This window comes from Sebastes umbrosus, chromosome 20 (assembly GCF_015220745.1).
Source record: "Sebastes umbrosus isolate fSebUmb1 chromosome 20, fSebUmb1.pri, whole genome shotgun sequence".
Classification (NCBI taxonomy): domain Eukaryota; kingdom Metazoa; phylum Chordata; class Actinopteri; order Perciformes; family Sebastidae; genus Sebastes; species Sebastes umbrosus.
In genome coordinates this window covers 8,344,954-8,367,449 of record NC_051288.1, presented here as the reverse complement: position 1 = coordinate 8,367,449, position 22,496 = coordinate 8,344,954, and the positions used below count along the sequence as shown (strand labels likewise).

Below are 22,496 nucleotides of genomic sequence, written 5' to 3'. Positions count from 1 at the left end.
GTATTGTACATATTGTAATGTTATGTACATGATTTACATTTTACTTACTCCTTAATTTTTATTTTCTTAAATTTTTTTACTGTAACACCTCAATTTCTCCCCCGGGGATCAATAAATTATTTCTGATTCTGATTATGACTTGGTGTTTATGATTATCGTCCATCAGTAGTAATATATAGGTTCTTAAAAAAAGTTTTTAAAAAATGTTGTAAGTTGTGAATCGATTCAGAATCGTCGTTTGTACAAGTACGATACTAAATACCTATAATTTTTTCCTTTTGTCCAGGTTGGCTGTTTTGACCCCTACAGTGATGACCCAAGGCTCGGCGTTCAGAAGATCCACCTCTGTAAATACAGCGGTTATCTGACTGTAGCTGGTACTGCTGGACAGGTGAGATGACCAGTGAACATTAACAGTAATCAATAACACAGTATGTGTATGTACAGTATGTATGCTGTGAACTTCTAAATGCATTCCTAAAGACGGATCATCTTCTATGAAATTTATATTTTTTTAAAACTGATGCATGCATACTGTGTATGTAGAAGCAGACGAGGGGTAAAGTGATGTTTTCCCTCCTTTATTTTAAAGGGTAATTCTGGTTTATTACAACATGGGTCTGTTATTTTTATCAGTTAAAATACATGAGACAGATAATCTGTGAAAAAAATCTGGTTTCTCTACTACTGTCAGGATAAAGTGACAAATGTGATAAAACGTTTTTTTTATAAAAATGACCAAATGCAGCTTTAAATTTCTGTGCTGTTTCCTCAATTCTCTGACATGTACACCTCTGTTAAGGGTTTAATAGAGTATGAGAGATCAGTCCGGTGTAGACTTGCTATCAGACGTTCACCATTAACCCTCCACACAATTGCACCAACATAGGCGGAGCTCACAGGGTGAGGGTGTAGTGGCCAGAATGGGACTGATTGGTGTCATCTTGTTCTCGATATCAGTTTTGCTATATTCTACTTATTCACTTGCATTCCACTGTGTCTGGTGTTTGTCTCCAGATCCTGGTGCTGGAACTGAACGACGAGGCAGCGGAGCAGACGGTGGAGGCTAAAGTTGTGGATTTGCTGCAGGGCCAGGAGGGCTTCCGCTGGAAGGTAATGAGCAGTGTTGGGACGTGTTACAGCAAAAACAAATACGTTATTCATGACTTCACCATTTTAATGCTTTACTCATCACTCCCTGGAAGCTGGAATGTCTTACAGTGCTAGTTTACAGTACATTACTTTACATTACATCCCCTTGTATTTTTGAATGTGCTGTACCACCCAACAATAGAGCTATGCCAGCAGCAGCAGCAGCACAGAGTTAAAGTGATCGATTTGTTGGTTTTAGGGCCACACTCAGCTGGATGTGCGGGAGGAGCCGGTGCTGTTTCCTCCAGGCTTCCAGCCTTTTGCTCTGGTCCAGTGCCAGCCTCCCGCCGTGGTCACCGCCCTCACCCTGCACTCCGAGTGGAAGCTGGTCGCTTTTGGCACCAGCCACGGCTTCGGCCTCTACGATTACCAACAGAAGAACGACGTCCTCGTCAAGTAAGGAGACGCACAGAAAGAGATTAAAGCTGTATTTTTCAAGTATTTACTTTTCATCAACACCCTTAATGCAGATGGAGTAGTAGGACTTCATACGCACACACCATCCTTAATTCTCGGCTCCACAATCTCATTTGCTAAATTCTATGGTCAGGATACCAAAATTCTGACTTTGATACGATACCCTGCCATCTTGATACCGATACTGAAACGATACCAATGCAAAACTCTAAAACGTCAGGAAAAGTAATGGAATAATAGATGACAGAACATGGAGCTTACTTTCTTTTTTATTAATTAAAAATGTAATTAAAATAATAATAAAAAAATAAATAATATGCAGTAATCTGATGTCCCTTGTACTTAAGTTTATGTGATTTCTTTGATAGTTAATTTTATATTTTCATTTATTTTTGATAATGTATTTAATAATAATGTATTTAATCTCTATTGTTATTTCTATTTTTCTTAAAAATTCTCTGTTTATGTATATTTTTATTGTAAAATGGAACAACTGTAATTTCCCCCCTTCCTCTAGTATGGGTATACCGTGCAGCAAAAATAATCATAAAATTCATTGGCATTTCTTTTGTTTTATTTATAATAGTATTGTTATCTTTTACAAATTAATTAGGATTGTCTGTTTTAATGATGCTGTGAAGCTCTATCCACGATCCTAGAGTATTACTCCTATACTGCTCCAATAGTTTGTTCGTATAATATTTATTCATTTATTCTCATATATCTTGTATTTGTTTTCTGCTTCCTTTGATTTTTATTGTATCATCAGTTTTGTGACTTCTATTTACTTGGAGTAAAAATGGCCAAAATTGACTTTGTGCTTTGGAGTGACACATCATTTAGAATCACTGAGCTTTAGGACTGTTGTTGAGATCTGCTGCTCAAAAGACATTTCAGTTACTCTGAGAGAAGGCTTTAAATGGGTCCCTCCTTTTAAACATTGGGTTATTTTACATTAATAGTACATTCTTGTGTTAACTTGGTATTCTCCCAATCGTAGGTGCACCCTAAACCCCTGTGACCAACTGGCCATGGAGGGTCCTCTGTCCAGGGTGAAGAGCATAAAGAAATCCCTCCGACAGTCCTTCAGGAGAATCAGACGCAGCAGAGTCTCGTTGAGGAAACATCACGTCAACAACGCTGCCAAGGTAGCTCTCTAGCTCTCTGATTGGTCTTTGGAAATATCGTCTTTATTATTAAGTTTGATTAATAATTCACAATTCAATTTTTCTCTCTGAAATAGCTTACACTTTGCAGGCAGTATTTTTTTTAATTATCATTTTATTTATAATTTAGTTTTATTTATTTATTTAAATTTTTGTATGTATTATAGATAGACTGGCTGACATATTGAATTACAGTGGAAATCTCTAATAGTGATCACGATTACAGTGATCAACCGCTTATAGTGATCAAAAAGCTTGGGACAGAATCATTCCTTATACAAACGCTGTTTAAATAATTTGCTTAGTAATCAAGTAGTCCGCTTACAGTGTTCATTTTGGGTCTTTTCATACACGACAACATCTGGAAAAACATTTTAAAACTATGTTAGACTAACGTTAGTTGAATTTTTGTTTTGTTTTTCACTTTACTCCCGTGATAATTTGCCTCGCGGATCGTCTGCTCTTCGGCTGGATATCTGAGGCTGATGCTGCGTTGCACATTGATATCATGACGGGAGAAGAAAGCCGTTTTCTCTGAATAAAAAAACAACTAAGCACTGGGAAAGCACCTGTGGTTGAAGCTTAAAAAAAAAGACTCGACTGTTTGTACTAAATGTCTGCGATATAGTCATTTACTACATCCCATGTAGAACGAACCGCAATACATGGAGTGTATTTGATGTATCGCCCACCCCCTAATTGATAGTCAACAGAAGCAGTGCTGAGGGAATCACAGGTGACAAAAAGTGGACTGCTTTGACACGACATGGCATTACCATCCTCTCTTCTCTCTGAGCAGCTCCAAGAGGCGAACGCTCGTCTGGAGGCTGAGCTGGCAGAGATGGAGATTGCTCCGGTCCAGAGGAAGATCGAGGCTCGCTCCTCTGACGACTCGTTCACCGGTCTCGTACGGACGATCTACTTCGCCGACACCTTCCTGTCAGACAGTGAGTTACACCGTCCAGCACTGAACGCAGCCCATACATTTACATTTACTGTACTGTACCTTAGGTTTTTCAAACGTCTCCTTCATTTTCTTGTAGGTTCACATAACACACCCTCCCTATGGGCAGGGACCAATGGCGGCTGCGTGTTTGCATACATGCTCCGCCTCCCTCCCGTAGAGCACAGAGCAGACGAACCAGTCACCGCACAGCCGGGTGAGAAACGGGAGTTGTTGATGTTTGGGGAGTTTGTGGACTGCTTTCTCATCTCTGTCCTCTTGTTGTAAACGTTCTTTTCCTCCTTTTTTTATTCCAGCCAAGGAGATCCAGCTCATGCACCGGGCTCCCATTGTTGGTATAGTGGTGCTGGACGGTCACGGGGCTCCTCTCCCCGAGCCCCTCGAGGTGGCCCACGACCTGGCTCGCTCACCAGACATGCACGGCTCGCACCACCTCGTGGTCATATCTGAGGAACAGTTTAAGGTCAGCATCACACACACTCCACAAACACCTACTGTACACACTCCAGCACACAGGTAACTGACATGACACAAGGAGATTGGTATATAGAACTTATATAGTGATAGCGGTATACCACTTTATGATAATCACATGCAGTTTTGGGGCAAGTCATAGTCAAGTCAGCACACTGACACACTGACAGCTGTCGGTCTGGAGAACATCGTTCCTCATCTGACCGTGTTCTTGTGCGTTCAGGTTTTCACCCTGCCGAAGGTGAGCGCTAAGATGAAGCTGAAGCTGACGGCCATGGACGGCTCCAGAGTACGGCGGGTAGGCGTGGCCTGGTTCGGCAGCAGTCGGTCGGAGGACTACGGCGAGAGCGGCCTGGTGGTCCTGACCAACCAGGGCGACGTCCATGTGGTGTCGCTGCCGGCAGTCAAGATGCAGGTTCATTACCCCTGTGTGCGCCGAGAGGACGTCAGCGGCATCGCTTCCTGTGTCTTCACAAAGCACGGCCAAGGTAAAGACATGGCTACACACACACACACGTCTGTACTTCTATACTTGTGAGGACCCTCAGCCTTTACCATCGCAACTACAGGCCTAACCCTAGCATTTACTCACAAAGATTTAAGTACAAGAATACAGACACAGGCCTCCAGTTTCACAGTGATAAACTGGCCATCAAGTGTGTGTGTGTGTGTGTGTGTGTGTGTTGTCCACCTGTGCCAGACAACTGGCAGACATATCTGTTCCTCTGGACTGACTAGCCACAATAACTCTATGCTCATACTATATAATAAAGATATCATAAACTCATATATGTAACTTATATGTGAGTTAAAGGTCCCATATTGTAGAAAGTGAGTTTTTGATTATAAAGCAGGTCAAGGTGCTATATAAATACTGTGAAAGTATCAAAATGCTCAATCCACAGAGAAATGCACATAACCTGTATTCAGAAACTGTGCCTTTTAAAAAGAGCCATCAGGACTTCCGTAAGGTCGTGATGTCACAACTATTCAGTCATCTGTAGAATTGCCGTCAAACTAAGTGTAGTTGACACACACATTGAGTCCCCGGCTGCAGTGACACTGTTAGTTTTGCGTCTCTGTAGTTTCTTTTTGTCTCTTTGTAGTTGCTTTGTGGTTGTTTTGCCCCTTCTCATAGTTGTTGTGAGTCTCTTTGTCTTTTTGCAGATGTTTTGCATCTCTTTGTAGTTGTTTTGGTCTCTTCGTAGACATTTAATGTCTCTTGTTTTTTTTTTGTCTATGGTTCTTTTGCCCCTTTTTGTAGTCATTTTGAGTATCTCTGTAGTTGCTTTGTGTCTCTTTGTTGTCAGTTTGAGTCTTTTTGTAGTTGCTTTGTGTCTTTTTGTGGTTGTTTTTCCCCTTCTCATAGTTGTTGTGAGTCTCTTTGCAGCTGTTTTGCCAAATGATGGTCGTGTTTTGAAACCCTCTGTGTGCTGTTTGTCTTCCTTCAGGCTTCTACCTGATCTCTCCATCTGAGTTTGAACGGTTCTCTCTGTCCACCCGCTGCGTGGTGGAGCCTCGCTGTCTGGTGGAGCTTCCTCTTCGTTCAGGCTCCTCCACCCAACGCAGGCCACAGCCTGATGGAGCTTCATCTTATAGGTATAAAAACCCTCTTTGTTTTTTACATATTCTACTCTGATTGAAACTCACAATTTCTTTCAGTATCCATGACTTTTTGTTTGTCTTTGTCCTTCTTCTAGAAACACCAGACAGAACAGTGAGGATGCAGGTAAAATGTCTTGTCAGAGACGTCTAAATGCTAAAAGCCCAGCATCATACTTATTAATCATGCATGTGCCACTGGCTGACAGAACACTACATATCCACTTGTAGTGTTTGATGTTGTTAAACTCTGTGCTTGTGCTGTCTGTCCTGTTTTTTTTTTACCCACACACCTTGTTTGTGGCTGACTGTACTGACGTGTCCTCTGCCTGCTGCCTGTGTTCCAGAAAGTGCAGCTAGACGTGTTATGGAGCATGCTTTGCTGAATGACGAGAGTGAGTACTCGAGAGACAGAACTATGAAGTAGTAGGAAACCCTCTCTGTTACTGTACTTGAACCCTTAAAGGCATAGTGAAGGTGTTTTGAAGTGGGGTTGTATGAGGTACTTATCCATAGTCAGTGTATTTCCTACAGTAGATGGCGGTCGGCACGCCCCCAGTTTGGAGAAACAGACAGGAGTACCAGCAAGGGAGCAAAGCAATGTTCTGCTGTGGACGGACGCAGCAGCAAAACATATTTTACTCACCTAAAAAAATCAATATCAGTGTACGCTATATTTAGAATATTTTCCCCGATTTATCTTACCGTGAGACAGCCATTTTCCGATGGACAACTGAAGCCGTTATTTCCATCTATGCTCCCTGAAGGCCACCACACTGGTCTACCACTGCCTCGATTGGTTAGTTTGTGTCAAGACTTTGGTGAATCCAAACTAACCCCTTTAAAAACCAAAGTCTCACAATAACACAAACAAACTAAACCGATCGAGGCAGCGATAGATCAGCAACTCCCGTGTTCTGCGTGGTATATTTCCTGTTTCCATCAATGGAGTCTGGTGGCTTTGGCGAGACCCTAGATAACGGCTTCAGTTCCCCGTTGGAAACACAGACTATATATGGACTTCGATTTCAGAGGATTTCCGTCTGCTATATTTGGGCTTTTTTCAGTCCAATAGGACATTTTTCTGACTGTTGGTGTTTGGGGAATAACAATGGGCCGTCCCCTTCTCAACACCCATTAATGTACGACAAACACTACTATCTCAACAACCAAATAAAGGACAATGTATGGCTTGAGATTACACAGCAGCTGGGATACAATGAAGATGGTAATGTATCTGATATGCACTTGCTCATGTTATTGGTCACGGAACGGGGCTTGCCACAACAGCTAGCATCACATTTGGGGTCTGATTTTGTTTATGTATTGTGTAGTTAACGTTAGCCCCTTAGACATTCTCTGTCTGGATAGGTTTTTGTTTACGTGTAGTGGAAACGACACTATTTAGAAGGAAACTTATTGTGAAAATGGAACAGATAATTCACAGCGGACCCGGTGTGCATAGTGCGGAAAATTAGCACACGTTTTTTCTGCAATCCCGCACTGCACTGGTGAGAAACGGCTTTTAAACTGATTTTTTTTTAGGTTTCTAAAATAAGTTTTGCTGCTGCCCTCGTCCACGGCAGTACATTGCTTTGCTCCCTCTCTGCTCCTCTAAACTGGGGGACTGTCATCTACTGTAGGTAATACACTAGTACCTCATACAACACCACTTCCAAAACACGCAAACTATCCCTTTTAAAGTCTAACTTGAGCTGTAACAGTACCATGTGCTGCCTCTCCTAACTGGTATGTCAGCTTTCTGCTCCCATTGTCATCAAGACACACCTACATCAACAGGTTGGGAACCTGAAGCGTTTACCAAAACCTCATCCCGACGCATGATTTGCATAACTTCCCTTTGATCCTAGCGAGCTGTATCCTAATGTGACTGAACTGCCCGCTACAGGTCCCGTATGAAGTGTGGAGTGTTGCATTGAGAACACTGATTAGTTACTGTCGTGTTTTATTGTCTTGCAGAAGTACTTCAAGAGATCCAGAAGTCACTAGAAGGAGACCAGACGTAAGTATCCGCCATTGCTAATTCAATCAGAGAATTCTAAAAGCAAATGATCTGTAATTTATTAATTAACTAATTAATTAATTAATTAATTAAAATAAATTGTATAAGTGTGTAAGGGTTAAGAACATTATGATCGAAGTATATGATGGCCATTCCCATGCTCTATTATGTCTCATAATTTGTTGCAGCAATGTTTTGGTTGATACCATTTGTTACACAGATTTGAAGCTAAATTTAACAATTTTGTTTACTCAAGAATTAATAAAAAATGATCAATATTTCCTTCAAAATACAACATTAAGACACCAAGACCTTGAGGAACACCATAGGAAAAAGCCATGCTGTGATTTGGGATCAAAAACTTTTGACATTTGGAGATTTCAGCAAGAACTGCATGTTTTGGCGATTAGATGGCGAGCACTTCTGTTGTGGAAATTGCTCAGAAATCCCCTTATTGTCAATCTATCTAGAGAAAGCATCCATCCTCTGAATGCTCTAGGTCTCTAGTTTGTGACTGTAAAGTTTCATGAGGCTGTGATTATACTAGAGGTCACCACAGGTCATTTTATACAGTGAGGTCAAGTTTAAAAAAAAAAAAATGGTCTCACTTCGGGACTAACATCATCATACATGAATACAGTTGGGCTCATTGGATCCACAAGAGTCATCTTTACAGTGATACCCAATTTATGCAATTCCAAGACTGTTTATGGACCCCAGTATGCAGAACTATTCAAACACACCATTTTAGAATAGGAGACAATAACACATTTATATTGCATGCAAAAAAAAGTGTTCTTTTCTGTCAGTTCGGTGTGTCTGGGCCTCAAAGCTGGTAAAGTCATGTTGATGGAAGCTGTTGTGTGTTTTCCGCAGGTCATTCCTAGAGAATAATGTGAACAGTGCTGTAGCTTGAAAGACTTCTCTGGACAGTTGAGGTGAGACTAATGCCGGGTACACACTACACGAGACACAAGCCCGATTTCAACATCTGTTAAGATTTGAAAAATCTTTTTAGCGTGGGCCAGCCTTGAGGTAGAGGCACATTTTACCTTTTAAAAAACTGACCTGACTGTTTTGTAATGTGTCTCCTCAGAGTGAACTGACTTGTCGATGTGTATGAAGCGTACTGCAGTCCTGTAGCAGCACTCGCCTCCTGCTCGGCCGACACAACCACTACTGACCCCTGACCTCTGGCCTCAGTGACTGACCTCCCCCCACTCTCAGCTCACAGACGCCCCCCGGTGGAGAGACACCACACGGCTCCCGGCAGTCGTGCAAGACTCACTCACGGTGCACACGGAGGGCGGAGGAGGAGACGACACCACCACCTGTGCCTAAAGACCACACGGTCACAAACCATTTAACCCAAAGCTACATGAAGCACATTCCTGACATGTGACCAATGCCAGAATTCATCACATCAAGATCAACGCCAGCATCGCAAATCTGCCACAAGATGCCACTCGTTGAAGCTGTTTGACTTAAGTAGCAACCATACCCACTTCACTCTGAAAGCCTTTTCTCACCGCCAGCCTTCTCATGTGCTCCGCCAGCGGAAGCGGATCGTCCAATCACCATGCTCTCTGCTGTGCAATCACTGGCCTTCATCTCCCCACATGGACACACAGCTGGAAGGAATGTGGGGGGATGATTTGCATAATGTTGATGAAAATATTTTAGAGCTTAAATTTGATGTGATTTGTGCCTAATTTTTATTTTTTTTTTAATTTGAAGAAAACTCCGATTTATTCTATGGAAGCTCATTTCTGCCAGGACAAGAAAAAAAAACAGATGATTAAGTTAGAAATGATAATAAATGAAAAAAGTCACAGTGAATCAAAACTGTCACTATTATGAGATACTATGTTGAATTTTAGTCAAAAATATTTAGATAGTAAAAATAAATCTGGACTTTCTTACAATTTTGACTTACACAATATAAGTAAGTAATATATTAATTTTGAGGTAGTATTATCATTTATACAAAACAGCCAAAGTCATAATTTAAATTTAGAATCTCAAAGTTTTGACTTAGCATCTTGTCATTTTGACGTAATACAATTTTTACATATGTTATTATTTTTAAATATTTTTATTTAGTAAATCTCATACTTACTACTTGACTAAATTTGACTTACTATTATAATTTTGACTCCAAAGTCATAACCTTTACCTAGTATCCTGTAATTTGACTCCAATTTTTTTTAAATATATATTTTCTTTTAATTGGGTCAATTCTTTTCACCCAATTCATTTTTCACCTCATAATTGTGACGCAAAACAAGTTACTATTTCATAATCTTACTTTGGTAGTAAGCATGGATGTTTTTATTTGTATTTATTTAAACTATGTGATAAGTCAATATTATGACATACTTTGTTAAATTATAACTTATGGAGGACTTTTTATTAGTCAAAATATTTAGTAAGTCAAAAAAAATCTGGACTTTCTCACAATTTAGACTTTGTTTAATAATACAACTAAGTCATATCTTAATTTTGAGGTAGTATTATAATCTTTAACCACCAAAGTCATTACTTAGATTTAGAATTCCATAGTTTTGACTTACTCAGTTAATTTTGACCCACAAAAGTAACTATTTCATAATCTGACCTTGGTAAATCAACACTTTGACCTAGCACAGATGTTTTTATTTTTGTGAATCCTGTCATCAATCATGTCGTCATTTATTTTTTGTTGGCATAAATGAGCTTCCATAAAATTCAGATGTAATGGCAAAGACAATGTTTTCAGTGATGCCCCAGAATAAGAAGAAGAGAAAAAAAGATGCAGAAATTGTTTTATGTATGTTGAACCACACTGGTGTTAAATTGTTTTTATTTTTCAGTCATTTACTAAATTAGCCAGAGCATTACAAACTATACTGTACCGCTGTACACTGCTAACGCAGCCCTCTCCCCTCCCGTCCACTCTCTACTTTGTAACCGGCCATAGGTACTTCTCCACTACTGCGGAGCTCACAGTGCTGTACTTTTTTTGGGGGGAACCAGCTTTCTATGGGGTTTGGTTTTTAATTATTTTTATGTAAACCATTTTTTTATGCCAGCAAATGAATAATGTAATTTAGGAATGTAATTGTAAGCTATTGTAGTGAAATGTTTTTAATATATACAGTATGTATGTGACTCAGTCTGTACCTGTGGGCCTGTTGTAACTGGGGTTGGCTGCTATTTAGATCGTACAAGGAAATATTTTGGTACTGTGTCTCAGAATGCTGGGTATTTAGCATCAGCCTAGAATATATTTTTGTAGTGAACTGATTAAGAACCCTAATTTTTTTTTATCTGTAACTTCACACTACAGTTTTCTTTTGGATAATTATTACATGTTTTTTTCCCAAGAATCTATGTGTATGTCTTTATTTTCCACATCATTCATCTCCGCTGTACCGCAAAGAAATCCTCAACAGTGTCTGAATGCTGTTTCAGTCTCCGTATGCTCCACTGAAACCTGAAAACATTTAGATTCCCACCCCATCATTTTCAGTCTGATTATATTCCGTGCTCTTTTTTTTCAATTCCTGCTTTCTTGTTAAAGCCCAGCTATAATCTTAGTCTTTGTGAGCTGCAGCGGCCGGGCCATCTCTGGTGAAGTGGATAAAAAGAGGGATCGGTTGTCATACATGCACAGCCAAGAGTTTTGATCATCCATTATAGAATGAGGCGCTTTGTCCTCTAATTGCCTCGAGCCACGGTGGCTTCGCTGCAACCTGAGCTCTCTAAGGACCTGGCTGAGGTCGGGCCGGCTAACAGCCTGCCGCTCTGTTAAGAGGATGACCCTCATTGTCATTTGCAACCTGAAGACGTTAAATGAGCTAGAAAATGGTGCCAGGATACCTGGGACTTTGGTAATGAGTTTAATGTGTTGTTATGGAGTCGCCAGCTAGGCTCTACTTCACACACACAGATGAGTTTGAGATCAGCCTTCTCATCTCATTCTCTGACAGAGTGTGTGTGAAAAAGTGATTCCCAAAAGGTTGAACCATTCATTTAGCATAAACTTAAGTCATTATATTTAATTAGGGCTGTCCATCGATTAAAATATTTAATCGCGATTAATCACAAGATTTTCCGTAGTTAATCCTGACTAATCGCACAGATTTGTTAAGTATTTAATACTCTAATCAACATGGGAGTGGGCAAATATGCTGCTTTTTTGCAAATGTATGTATATATTTATTATTGGAAATCAATTCACAACACAAAACATTGACAAATAATCTCCAGAAACCCTCACAGGTACTGCATTTAGCATAAAAAATATGCTCAAATCATAACATGGCAAACTGCAGCCCAACAGGCAACAACAGCTGTCAGTGTGTCAGTGTGCTGACTTGACTATGACTTGCCCCAAACTGCATGTGATTATCATAAAATGGGCATGTCTGTAAAGGGGAGACTCGTGGGTACCCATAGAACCCATTTTCATTCACATATCTGGAGGTCAGAGGTCAAGGGACCCCTTTGAAAATGGCCATGCCAGTTAAGGGCGTTATTGTTCCAACCCAGAGGTGGTCTAGGGGTAAGGAAAGCAACATAAAAACTGTTTATTGCAGTGGTTGAAAATAAAGGAAATAAAAGTTACAACTTGTGCTTACGGGTACTCAAAGAACAAAAAAATAAGGGCTTTGGGTGGCGCGAAACCGTGAGACAAAGAAAACAAAAGCACACCTCCTAACCCTGCAGATCCCTTAACAATTAAATAGACTTAAGACAAACTCAAATCTACCCCCCCAGATCCCCACAACAAAAACCACAAAACTAGGGCCTCTTACAAGTTAATATCTACCACAAACTAAGGTTAACTGACTCCAGTTACACAGTCAAACGAGTTAACAATATCACAATTCAGAGGGAGGCACAGACATGACAGTTTGGAGCGTTATTTAACCTCCTTCGCGTAAGATAGTATGACATGGTTGGTACCAATGGATTCCTTAGTTTTTCTAGTTTCATATGATACCAGTCTCTTCCCTCTAGCTTTAAAACTGAGCCCACTACAACCTCTGAAAGATCGATTGCGTTGAAGAAATCAGCGGCGTTAAAACAAATTTGCAATAACGCATTATTGATTTAACTATGACAGTCCTAAAAAAAATACATAAAAAACAAAAGAAAATCCTCAAAGGAAAGTGAAAGTCAGCACTTACACCATTTAGTCATTTTTTTAAATGCTATTTGCTGGAACACAGAGCCAATACATGAAAAACGTGTCACTTTCTAAATACATCTGGTCTGCAACCGACAGTTTAGAAATGATGCTTTGTCCAGAATTCCAGCACACACACTGACGGAATCTCCCTCTCCCGGGTAATGAACCCTCTGTCGTTCTCTCCCTCTCTCATCCGTCAGCACCTATTGTTGATCACTCCAAGCAGCGCCTCTCACCTTTCCTCCCAAGCATTCACCAGCTGGCCTTATGAGCGGCAGCAGAGCTGTACGACCTGCCAGGTACGGCTGTATTATTCAGAAGGCACCTTGTGTTTGTGTTTGCGTGTGCGTGCGTCGGGTGCGCACGCCAGCTCACCTTTGTCAACGGGGGCATTGCGTGCATGCATGAACCACACGCAAACTTTTGGTGGGTGTGTATTGCATATTTGGCCTTGTGCCTTCCTGTATAATGTTAGTGGGTGGGATATTGGTGTGTAACCTCCCTTCAATTCTACCTCATGAGCATGGTTGCACGTTTGTATCGTTGACACCAGCTCTCGAGGACAAGCCGGAGCACTTTGCAGCCCCCCAGCCATGCCTGGGTTTCACCTGAGAAGCCTGGTAAGCTATATTACACTGAAATGAGCTCTCGTTGCTTTCCCCCCAGGGCGCACAGGCTATACAACTACATTTAGGCGGATCTAAAGATAGCCTTTCACTTGCCGTTTAGATTTAACCTGCAGATAATAGCTGTTGTTTGCTGTTACAAAAGGAAAAGGAGTTTTCTTCCAGCATGGAAAAAAAGTCATAGCCACTGTTGTATTGTTTGTCTTGATGGAGATACATTGCAGCCCTCAATAACTTGTGGCAATAACTTGTGGCTAAACTAGGTCTGACCTGGGTGTCTTTAGCCTCAGAACAAGGATCAGGAACTTAAGGTGTGAAACCTGGTATAGATGCTGATGGATTGAGCCAAAGACCTGGTTTCACTAAGTTTGACAGACACGTTACTCAACTTACAGCCTGCGATTGTTCATTTTATTGAGTGGCTGTAACTTGTCTATGTTGTTGATGGATTGAAATTTTCTAATGCTTGACCTCAACTAAATGCAGACAATTCATACAGCTTTGTTAATTCTCTAGGTAATTTCAACTCCGAAGAATTGACAGCATGTCACCGGTCGAGTCCCAAGGTAGAACGAATGCCACGAAGCAGAAGGCTGAGGCAGCTAAAAAAGGACATCAGCAGAAAAATGTGAGACAGAATGGTTCCAAAGCATCTCCCTCCAAAGTGCCTAATGGGAAACAAAAAGCTAGAGGGAATTCCCCACCTCTGGAGGACAGAAAGGCAGATGAAGTGAAGAGCAATAGAAGGAATAAAGTAGATCAAAGTAAAAAGAGAAGTACAGAACCACAGAAACAAGTGGGGAGCACACTAGGAAACGGAACACCTGGAAATCGTAGATCACAACCTCAACGGGACAAAGATAGTAAGGTGGTCATGAACAAGACCACCAAACCCAAGTCTCCACCAAAAGCAGCCCCAGCCATACAAGGGAGGACCAACAACAAGATCCCCACCAAGCCTGTCAACAAGAGAAGTGACAAAGTGACAGAGAGCGAGGAGGAGGAATCAGAGAGTGATACAGGAAGCTCAGCGGAGGTGACGGAAGTGGAAACTAGTAACGATGAGAAAGAGGAGGAGGAGGGAAGTAACGAAGAGCCATCTGAGACACATGGGAGTGAGGAGAGCAGCGAGGAGGAGGCTGAGGCATCAGATACTCAAAGAGATACAGAGCAGACGGCAAACGAGGAATCGGACAAAGAGCTTTCAGAGGAAGCCAAATCCAGAAGTGAAGCAGTCACATCCAGTGAAGAAGAAGAGGGAAACGAGAAGGAAGTTGAAGTGTCTGAGGGGGTCGTCAGTGATGTGGGTGAAGACGAAGAGATAAACCAGGAGGACAAGTCTGAAAAGCCGACAGACGATAAAGCCCGCAGACGACGCAGACAGACTCCGCACGCCTCGAAGCCTGCGCAAGGATCGAAGAACAAGATGTTTAAGAAAACAAAGGCAGATAAGCAAGCGGAGAAGGCCGAGAAACAGAGAGCCAAAGCAGAGAAGCAGAGGTTAGAAAAGGAAGCCAAACAAAAAGCCAAGGAAGAAAAAAAGAACAAAAGAAAAGCACAGAAAGAGGACAAACCCAGTTCTGCAACAGAGGAGATTCAACCACCAAAAGGTCTGTCCGTCGAAAAGGTTGACACCGCAAAAGGCAAGACCCAGTTAGTGAACAAAACAAAAAGTATCAATGAGAAAGATGCTCCTATAGAAGCTGATCCAGATGAGGAAAAGGAGGAGGCTGAACCAACATTGACCAAAGCCATCAAAGGCCAAAACCGGATTATGCTTCTCAAAGCCAAAGGTAAAGACCTCAAAGCCATTCTGGAGCCTGAGGAGCAACCGGACGCCGCTGGAAGTGTCGTCAAAGGGCCTCCCCGGGGCTTACTCCTGGGGAAGGTCAAGTTGGCATCTCTCCGGCACAAAGGAAATACAGTGGTAGCGAAGCCTGACGAGGAAACACAAGAGAGTGAGGGTGTTGACGGGGGTTCGAGCAAACCCAAGGAACGTTTGATAGCGAGAAGAAAAGGTGTGACCACTCTTCGCCGAGTGTCTGGTTGGATTCAGAAAAGCATGCCACGAGGGTTAAACATGAGGAAGAAGCTTTCTGCTTGGACTAAAGCCATCGGGGTCTCCAACTGGCTCTCCCTTCGGAGGATAAAACAGAATCAAGGCCCCAGAAAAGCTAAGGGCAATATCTTCAAACATAGGATGGCCATGAGAGTTGCCAGTAAAACCAGCCTGACCGGTAAGAAAAATAGGAGCTCCTCTGCGGACAAAACAGATAAAGAGGATGCCAGCCTGCAGGGAAAGGCGGGGGAGGGAGGGGAGGAAGCGGTCCCAGCTGGGGAGAAAGAGGTAGAGGCCAAATACGCTGTGGTATTCCCCAGGATGAACAAACTGGGCAAAGCAAAGACAGCCGAGGTGCCCCAGGCAGTTCCTGGACCTTCTACTCCAGCAAGTACCACTGGACCACCAGGAGAACCCACTACATCGCAGCCAAAACCCCCTAAACCAGGTGCCAGGCTCGTGCTCCCTGTCAAGCCAGATCTCAGTCTCTTGAAGTCCATCAAGAAGTCCTTGCCAGTGGGGTCAGGTGCAGATGTGGCAGAGAGGAGCCCTGGGTCCAGTGGTACACCGGAGGGAACATCCAACACTGAGGATAGAAACAGGAGAGCTGCCCTAAACAACCAAGATGGAGTCAGTGTGCTACAGGCTGCAAGAGGGAAACTTGTCCCCTCCCAGATCAACCTGACCAAGCTGTCCTTATCAGGGGGAACAATAAGTGGTGGGCTGAATCGGACCAAGGGACCAGATCCAGAGAGAGAGGCTGCTGGGATACCCAGGTCCACCACTCAGCCTTTTCCAAATGGGGAGGCGAGTGCTGTGATGTCGGGTGTCCGGTCCCTGTATGAAGAAGAGGCAGACAGGGAAGTGGCCCAGCTGATGGGTGAGGGGGGTATATATACGATCGCCCAACCAGAGGTGCACTGGGCTGGTAACCCACGGATGAGTGGAGACCCTCAGGTATGTGTTACATTTTTGGTTGTAGACTCTTGAATCTTTGGTTGTAGAGTACGAAACTGCACTCATCAATCATCTGTCTTTGCTGTGTGCGGGATCAGGACTGGCTGCGTGCTGAGAACCTGTTGCCCCACCAGACAGTGGAGAAGCTAACCAAGTGGACAGTCTATGATGATGAGGACCAGGCCAAGACCGTTCCGGCCCACAATGGCAGGGGCCCCTGGGAATCAGAGGACCCCACCCAGGAGATGCTGGAGAGTCGACTGGTCAGCACACAGGTATTGATACTGCATTATGGAAAAAGTCCTGTTAGCGCCCAAGGCCTATAGAGGATAGAAGACAAATCATACTGACTGATTTAGCTATTGTTTAGGCACATTCAGATTAAACACAAAGCAAATTAAGCCACGCTTTACTGCCACTGGATTGATTGTGCAGTTCATTATTATTCACCATTGACTGTACAGACATAATCTGGAGCTGGTTAGCAATATACACATTGCTCAAACTCATGACTGAGCTAACCTACTGGGAATTTCTTTCTGTTATTTTCCTCCATATCCCTTTCCTTTTAGCTCTCAACTTTAAAGAATTGGAGGCATAAAGCATTGGATTAATCCCATAGAATTAGAATAGGAGTAGAACGGATATTCCCATTCAAATCAACGTCACAGGATGGTGAGAGCGGCGGCCATTTTTATGTGTACCGTTGCCATTGTGACCGTTGCAGCGGGCTTACTTCCGTATACTGTAAATTAAACCGTCTTACGGCAAGTCGGAGAGACTCACTGAGGTGAGGTTTTGCAGTAACAACTCAAACGAGCAGTGGAGTAGTCACGTTACGGAGCATATAGAGCTGGAATAAATGAGACGACAACAATCACCAATTTCTTTTATATTAGTCAAATGACCACAGAAAAACGGTTCAATGTCCATTCTACTCCTGTTGTATTTCTATGATTATTCCATTATTCAATTCTTTGGCTTGAGTTGAAGCATTTTCGAATCAAGCAGACATCTTGTCTTGTCTCTGCCTCAGTTCGCACTGCCTTCATCAAATCTGTTCATCTGATTGCGTTCACTTCTACAAACTGTAGTTTATACTCTTGGGAGTATGAATGGTGATGATGATAAGCTGCAAAGCTGTGCTTCATCCTCTGGGGACCTTCTTGGAAATCTTAATTTTTTCAGAGTTGACATTTTTTGCCTGCATGAATTTCTGACGTCAGAAATTTTGGTCAGACGTCAACAGGCCCTCACACATTTGAAGCAGAGCCACGAGCCAATTCCCCGACATCTGTGCCTTTTTTCTACTTTTCTTACAGTAATCAGAGCGTAACTATCAAGATAACAACATAGCCTGCAATAGATATAGTATAACGTAGCTAGCTTACCTCCAATTCTCTTTGCAAAATGGACAAGCCCTACTGTCCATGTCTTCCTCGCCACCTGCGAGTCCATATACTGTATACCGGCGCCTCTTATTTAAAAAATCTTACAGTGTATGCCCAGCTTTAAATGTAGCATTTTCCTATAAACCAAAGAGACAATTAAACATTACCTCCAATTCAGAAAAGTTTAACTATTGCTGTTTAATGTCTAAGGGCTGGAATGTCAAGCATATCAGTTCTACTTCATCACTTCTAGCCGGTGTGCACACAAGACAATAGGCCATAAAAGACTTACTGCTGGTTTATTTATTTCCTTGTCTGTGCACATACAATAGAGCATACAACGCAGCGCAGCACGCCGCTATGAGATTGCAGTATATCATCTATCACACCGCTCCGCCGCTGCAAGTGGATTGGTTACCTGCTGTGGAAAGGTTACCGGTGGAGTGGACCATTAAGCAGCAGGGAAGTGCAGAAACAAAGCACATCTTAAACCATAAAGGGCTCTGGCGAAGGCTCGTTAACTTTTTTGAAAAAACTCATTTAAATCAATGTTAGCCAGAGTAGAAGATGGCTGTGGAGAGAAGGTAAGGGCAAAGTCGTCTGGAGTTCATGGTCCTGACTGAAGGGATGCTTCAAATGGAGGGTGGCAGGGCTTTAATGTTGACTTAAATGTCCTCATACTGGAGCTGCTCATGTCTCTGCTTTTTACAGGTGGTGATGCCTGGCTGCAGAAGAACTATAGAGGTGGATGAGGTGGAGGATCTGTCCCAGCTGGAGTGAGTTTCACACACATACATGTTGTGTTTCCATCACTTTAGAGGACATTACATTGACTTACATTTATTTCCTGGAGGCTTAACCTTACCCTAACCATAACCGCTACTTGCTTAATCCTAACCCTTACCCTAACCTTAATTTATACGTAATTATGGGGACTTGCATGTTGTCCAAAAGGCAAGGCAAGTCCCCACACTGTGATTGTGTAAACAGATTTATGTCCCCACAACGTAAGTAATACAGACACACACACACACACACACACAGTACTTACAGTACAGTATAAATATGCTCTTTTTCAAACTGTTTGCCTCCTGTTCTTAGAGAGGTGTGCGAGAGCTCTGTGCTTCTGAATCTGAAGAAGAGGTTTCACCGTGACTGTATTTATGTAAGTTTCATTGCTGACCTCACACTCTGATGTTAATGGGTAACTTTGGTATTTTTCAACCTGGAACACGTTTTTGTTTCTAAGTGACTAATGGGTACAACAATTTCTGAAATTGGTCCAGTACTGAGGGAGAACGCTGTAACCAGCAGCCGCTAAACGAGCTGTGAGAGCAAGTGAGCAGCGTCAATGTAACGTCAATGTAACGTCAATGTAACGTCAATGTAACGTTACCTTCACTAAAAGTGCTTGATTTTGTCACTGACAGGCTCACATTCTTATTATAATTGTCTGACAAAATTATGGAAAGGACCCTCCAGAGAATTAAAACCTTTTTCTTACCTTTCACTTAATCCGGTCTGTTTGTTATTGTGTCGAAGTCCCGCTCAAGGAGAAGTCTGGTTGTGAAATCAGAATTTCTGTATACTCTGGCTCAAATAAATACGGGCGGGCATCGAATTCATAGACATCATCCACATTGTCGAAATCATCTAAATATTCAGCTTCGACATTAAAAATCTTTTAGATAACACTAAGCTACACTTTCTGTACTGTACGCGAGATTTCAGAACAAGACTTTGCCTTGAGCAACTCTTTCCATAATGTTGTCAGACACTTATAATAACAAACCAGAGCCTGTCGTGGCAAAACCAAACACTTTTAGTGGACGTAAATGACGGTACCAGCTTGCCCCAAAGGGATTACATTGCAGCCCGCGAGCAGCTGCCGTCTACACCGTTCTCCCTCAATACTGGACCAATTTCAGAAATTGTTATCCCCATTAGTCACTTGACACAAAAACATGGGAAAATAGGGTTAAAAAGGTAAAAAAAAAGAATCCTGAAGTTACCCTTTAAAGCGTTTAAAAGCAGCTAAAATGTTCTATCATTTCGATGAAATGCTTCCATGCTGCAACTGTAATTTTATGTAAAAAGAGGTTTTGGTTACAGATTACATCTATGTTAAAATTAGACAGAATAAAATGAGTAAAAACTTTGTAGCATGACCATGAGATTTGGTTGAAAGCTCCAGAAAAACTAGTAAGGGGGATAAATCTTGGTAGATAAAAAAACAACAATAAAGAATCAAATCACAGGTGAATAATAGTGCACTACCACAACTCAACAGCTATCAGTATTGCAGACACCTATCAATAAGTGTTATCTTTGCTAAATGAGATTGTTTTTTCAATGTGTCTCTGAATGCCCGTGTCATTTTCTTTATTTCCAGACTTACATTGGAAACATGCTGCTGTCCATTAACCCCTTCAAGCCCCTTAACATCTACACAGAGGAGCTGAGACAGAAATACCAGGGCAAAGAACAGCACAGAAACTCACCGTGAGCAAACAATTCTCACACAGCTGTGCATTATTCTGCTTTCTTTTATTGTACTTTTAATTACAACTGGCAGCATGTTGTCTCACCAAAGGTTTCAGTCCCTTCAGGACATCTGTCCACCTTACGTTTTTCCATTTGTTTTTCATTACTAATGTTTGACTTTCTGTTGTTCTCTGCTTCAGCCATGTGTATGCCATAGCCGACGCCGCTTTCAGTCAGTCTCAGGCCTCCACACAGGAGCAGTGCATCATTATAAGGTGCTGACAAGAACACCAATATCATAATGTGTAGTCTATTTCAATGCAATTTTGTCAAATTTATCTTTCCGGTCTCAGGTTTTAAACAAAAGACCTTGCTCTTGAAGGACTAAAGATTTGCATCTTTAGTCCTTCCAGGTGCTAAATTCCAAATTCAGAGCATTTATTGTAGCTCGCTAGAGTCTCGAATAACAGTTTGTCATCTCAAATGTATGGAATATCGATATTGGCACCCAACAACACAGCAAGATGACATTTTAGATGTGCAACTTTGGTCCGCTACTCTGAGATGCTTCGTGTTTGCATCCAGTCTTTCCATTTGTTTTGCCTCTAGCTAACACCGTGACGTAATCACGACGCTGGCAGTAAAATTCCATGCTACACTGGTATAAATAAAAAGCCATGTAATTGGATGCACTTGGTTTGGACTCGGTGTTAAGGTGCCAACCATGAGCCGCAGCATTACTGGCTCTGGTTTGAGACAATTGGGAGCTTGTTGCATGTCATCTCAATTTTTAAGCTGTGTCATATTTCAGGTCATTTTTATTTCTTGTGTAGTGGCCAGAGTGGTTCAGGGAAGACTGAAGCTACCAAGCTGTTAGTCCACTACCTCAGCTCCATGTATCAGGGCAGGAACAACAACCTGCGACAGGTAATTCACTTTGGAAAACAAAAACGCCTTCCTTAATGTAAAGTTTTATCAGTTAGCAACACTGCAAAGCGTTGGTATTTCAGTCATGCATACCCTTTTTGACTTTGATTCACTTTCTTTCTCTTTCAGCCCATGGAGGTCTTTCCCATCCTGGAGAGTTTCGGCAATGCCAAGACCATCCTCAACAACAACTCCAGCCGCTTCGGCAAGTACCTCCACATCCACATTCTCCAGTGAGTCCGCCTGATGTTAGAAATATCTTTTGATGTTTCACCATATGTTCCTTTATTTGCTCCCCCCCGGACGAGATTGGCTGCAGCTGTTTTACTTGTCTCTCATCTTGGTTGACAGCGGCGTTGTTGTAGGGACATCGTTGTCCAAATATCTCCTTGAGAAGTCCAGGGTTGTCTTTCAGGTGAGGACATTGAGTGAGTGTGCTGTGTGCTCAAACAGACTTCATGGAGGAGTTCATGATGTTACATTTACTGGAGAAGCAAATTTTTATCAGGTATAAACAGATAACAGGACATCACATTGGCTTCGGCACCTCCAGTGTGAATAGACAATTTGTCACTGTGTAAATTATTGTTTAATCGGCATGATGTACATGTATCACATTTGGCTCGCTTTTGTTGGCTTGTAGGAAAAAGTCTCAAGTTCCTTTTCTGGTTGAGTGCTTTTGCTTCTTGGTAAATCAACAGTTTGGATACAGTTTGGCTTGCATGGCAGCTTTCCCAGCTTGATAGAGGATACCTCCATCTATACAACAGATCAAATAGCTTTTCAAACATCAGTTTTTAGCCATGCTAGCAATGTGGCGCAATGGATAATAATGTTGGTTGGTTGGTTTCTCCACCACTTTGGTCCAGAATTCAATTTTGGCAAATGTCAAATGGACAATCATGATCCCCAGAGGTGGAATTACAGGTAACACTTTACAATAACCATCATTTATAAATGGTTAAATTGATAGTTAATTAAAATTAGTTAATAGTTATTCTACTGCTAAAAAACAATGAAATGATAATAAAAAATGTACTAATTATTACTAGTAATGCTATAATATATGTTATTTTAA

At 41.9% G+C, this 22,496-nt stretch overlaps 2 protein-coding genes across 6 annotated transcripts in view; both read left to right on the top strand.

Moving 5' to 3' along the window:
• Positions 1–11,166, top strand: part of llgl2 (LLGL scribble cell polarity complex component 2) — a 38,414-nt gene extending 27,248 nt beyond the window's left edge. For 2 of the 5 annotated variants that reach the window (XM_037755102.1, XM_037755101.1), the window contains exons 14-27: positions 287–391; positions 1,018–1,113; positions 1,352–1,548; positions 2,570–2,717; positions 3,535–3,682; positions 3,779–3,895; positions 3,996–4,162; positions 4,397–4,661; positions 5,625–5,772; positions 5,874–5,902; positions 6,123–6,170; positions 7,756–7,798; positions 8,675–8,736; positions 8,895–11,166. In XM_037755102.1, the coding sequence (XP_037611030.1) occupies positions 287–391; positions 1,018–1,113; positions 1,352–1,548; positions 2,570–2,717; positions 3,535–3,682; positions 3,779–3,895; positions 3,996–4,162; positions 4,397–4,661; positions 5,625–5,772; positions 5,874–5,902; positions 6,123–6,170; positions 7,756–7,798; positions 8,675–8,714 (1,551 nt within the window). In that variant the 3' untranslated portion in view covers positions 8,715–8,736; positions 8,895–11,166. The remainder of the gene's footprint in view (positions 1–286; positions 392–1,017; positions 1,114–1,351; positions 1,549–2,569; positions 2,718–3,534; positions 3,683–3,778; positions 3,896–3,995; positions 4,163–4,396; positions 4,662–5,624; positions 5,773–5,873; positions 5,903–6,122; positions 6,171–7,755; positions 7,799–8,674; positions 8,737–8,894) is intronic. The other 3 variants (XM_037755104.1, XM_037755103.1, XM_037755105.1) reach the window with 3 other exon arrangements.
• Positions 11,167–14,144: 2,978 nt separating this feature from the next.
• The window catches only part of myo15b (myosin XVB), a 51,809-nt gene continuing 43,457 nt past the window's right edge, over positions 14,145–22,496 (top strand). Inside the window, exons 1-9 of the mRNA XM_037755799.1 lie at positions 14,145–16,616; positions 16,715–16,891; positions 18,719–18,783; positions 19,109–19,172; positions 20,400–20,509; positions 20,692–20,766; positions 21,325–21,418; positions 21,548–21,651; positions 21,770–21,833. Coding sequence (XP_037611727.1) covers positions 14,145–16,616; positions 16,715–16,891; positions 18,719–18,783; positions 19,109–19,172; positions 20,400–20,509; positions 20,692–20,766; positions 21,325–21,418; positions 21,548–21,651; positions 21,770–21,833 — 3,225 coding nt within the window. The remainder of the gene's footprint in view (positions 16,617–16,714; positions 16,892–18,718; positions 18,784–19,108; positions 19,173–20,399; positions 20,510–20,691; positions 20,767–21,324; positions 21,419–21,547; positions 21,652–21,769; positions 21,834–22,496) is intronic.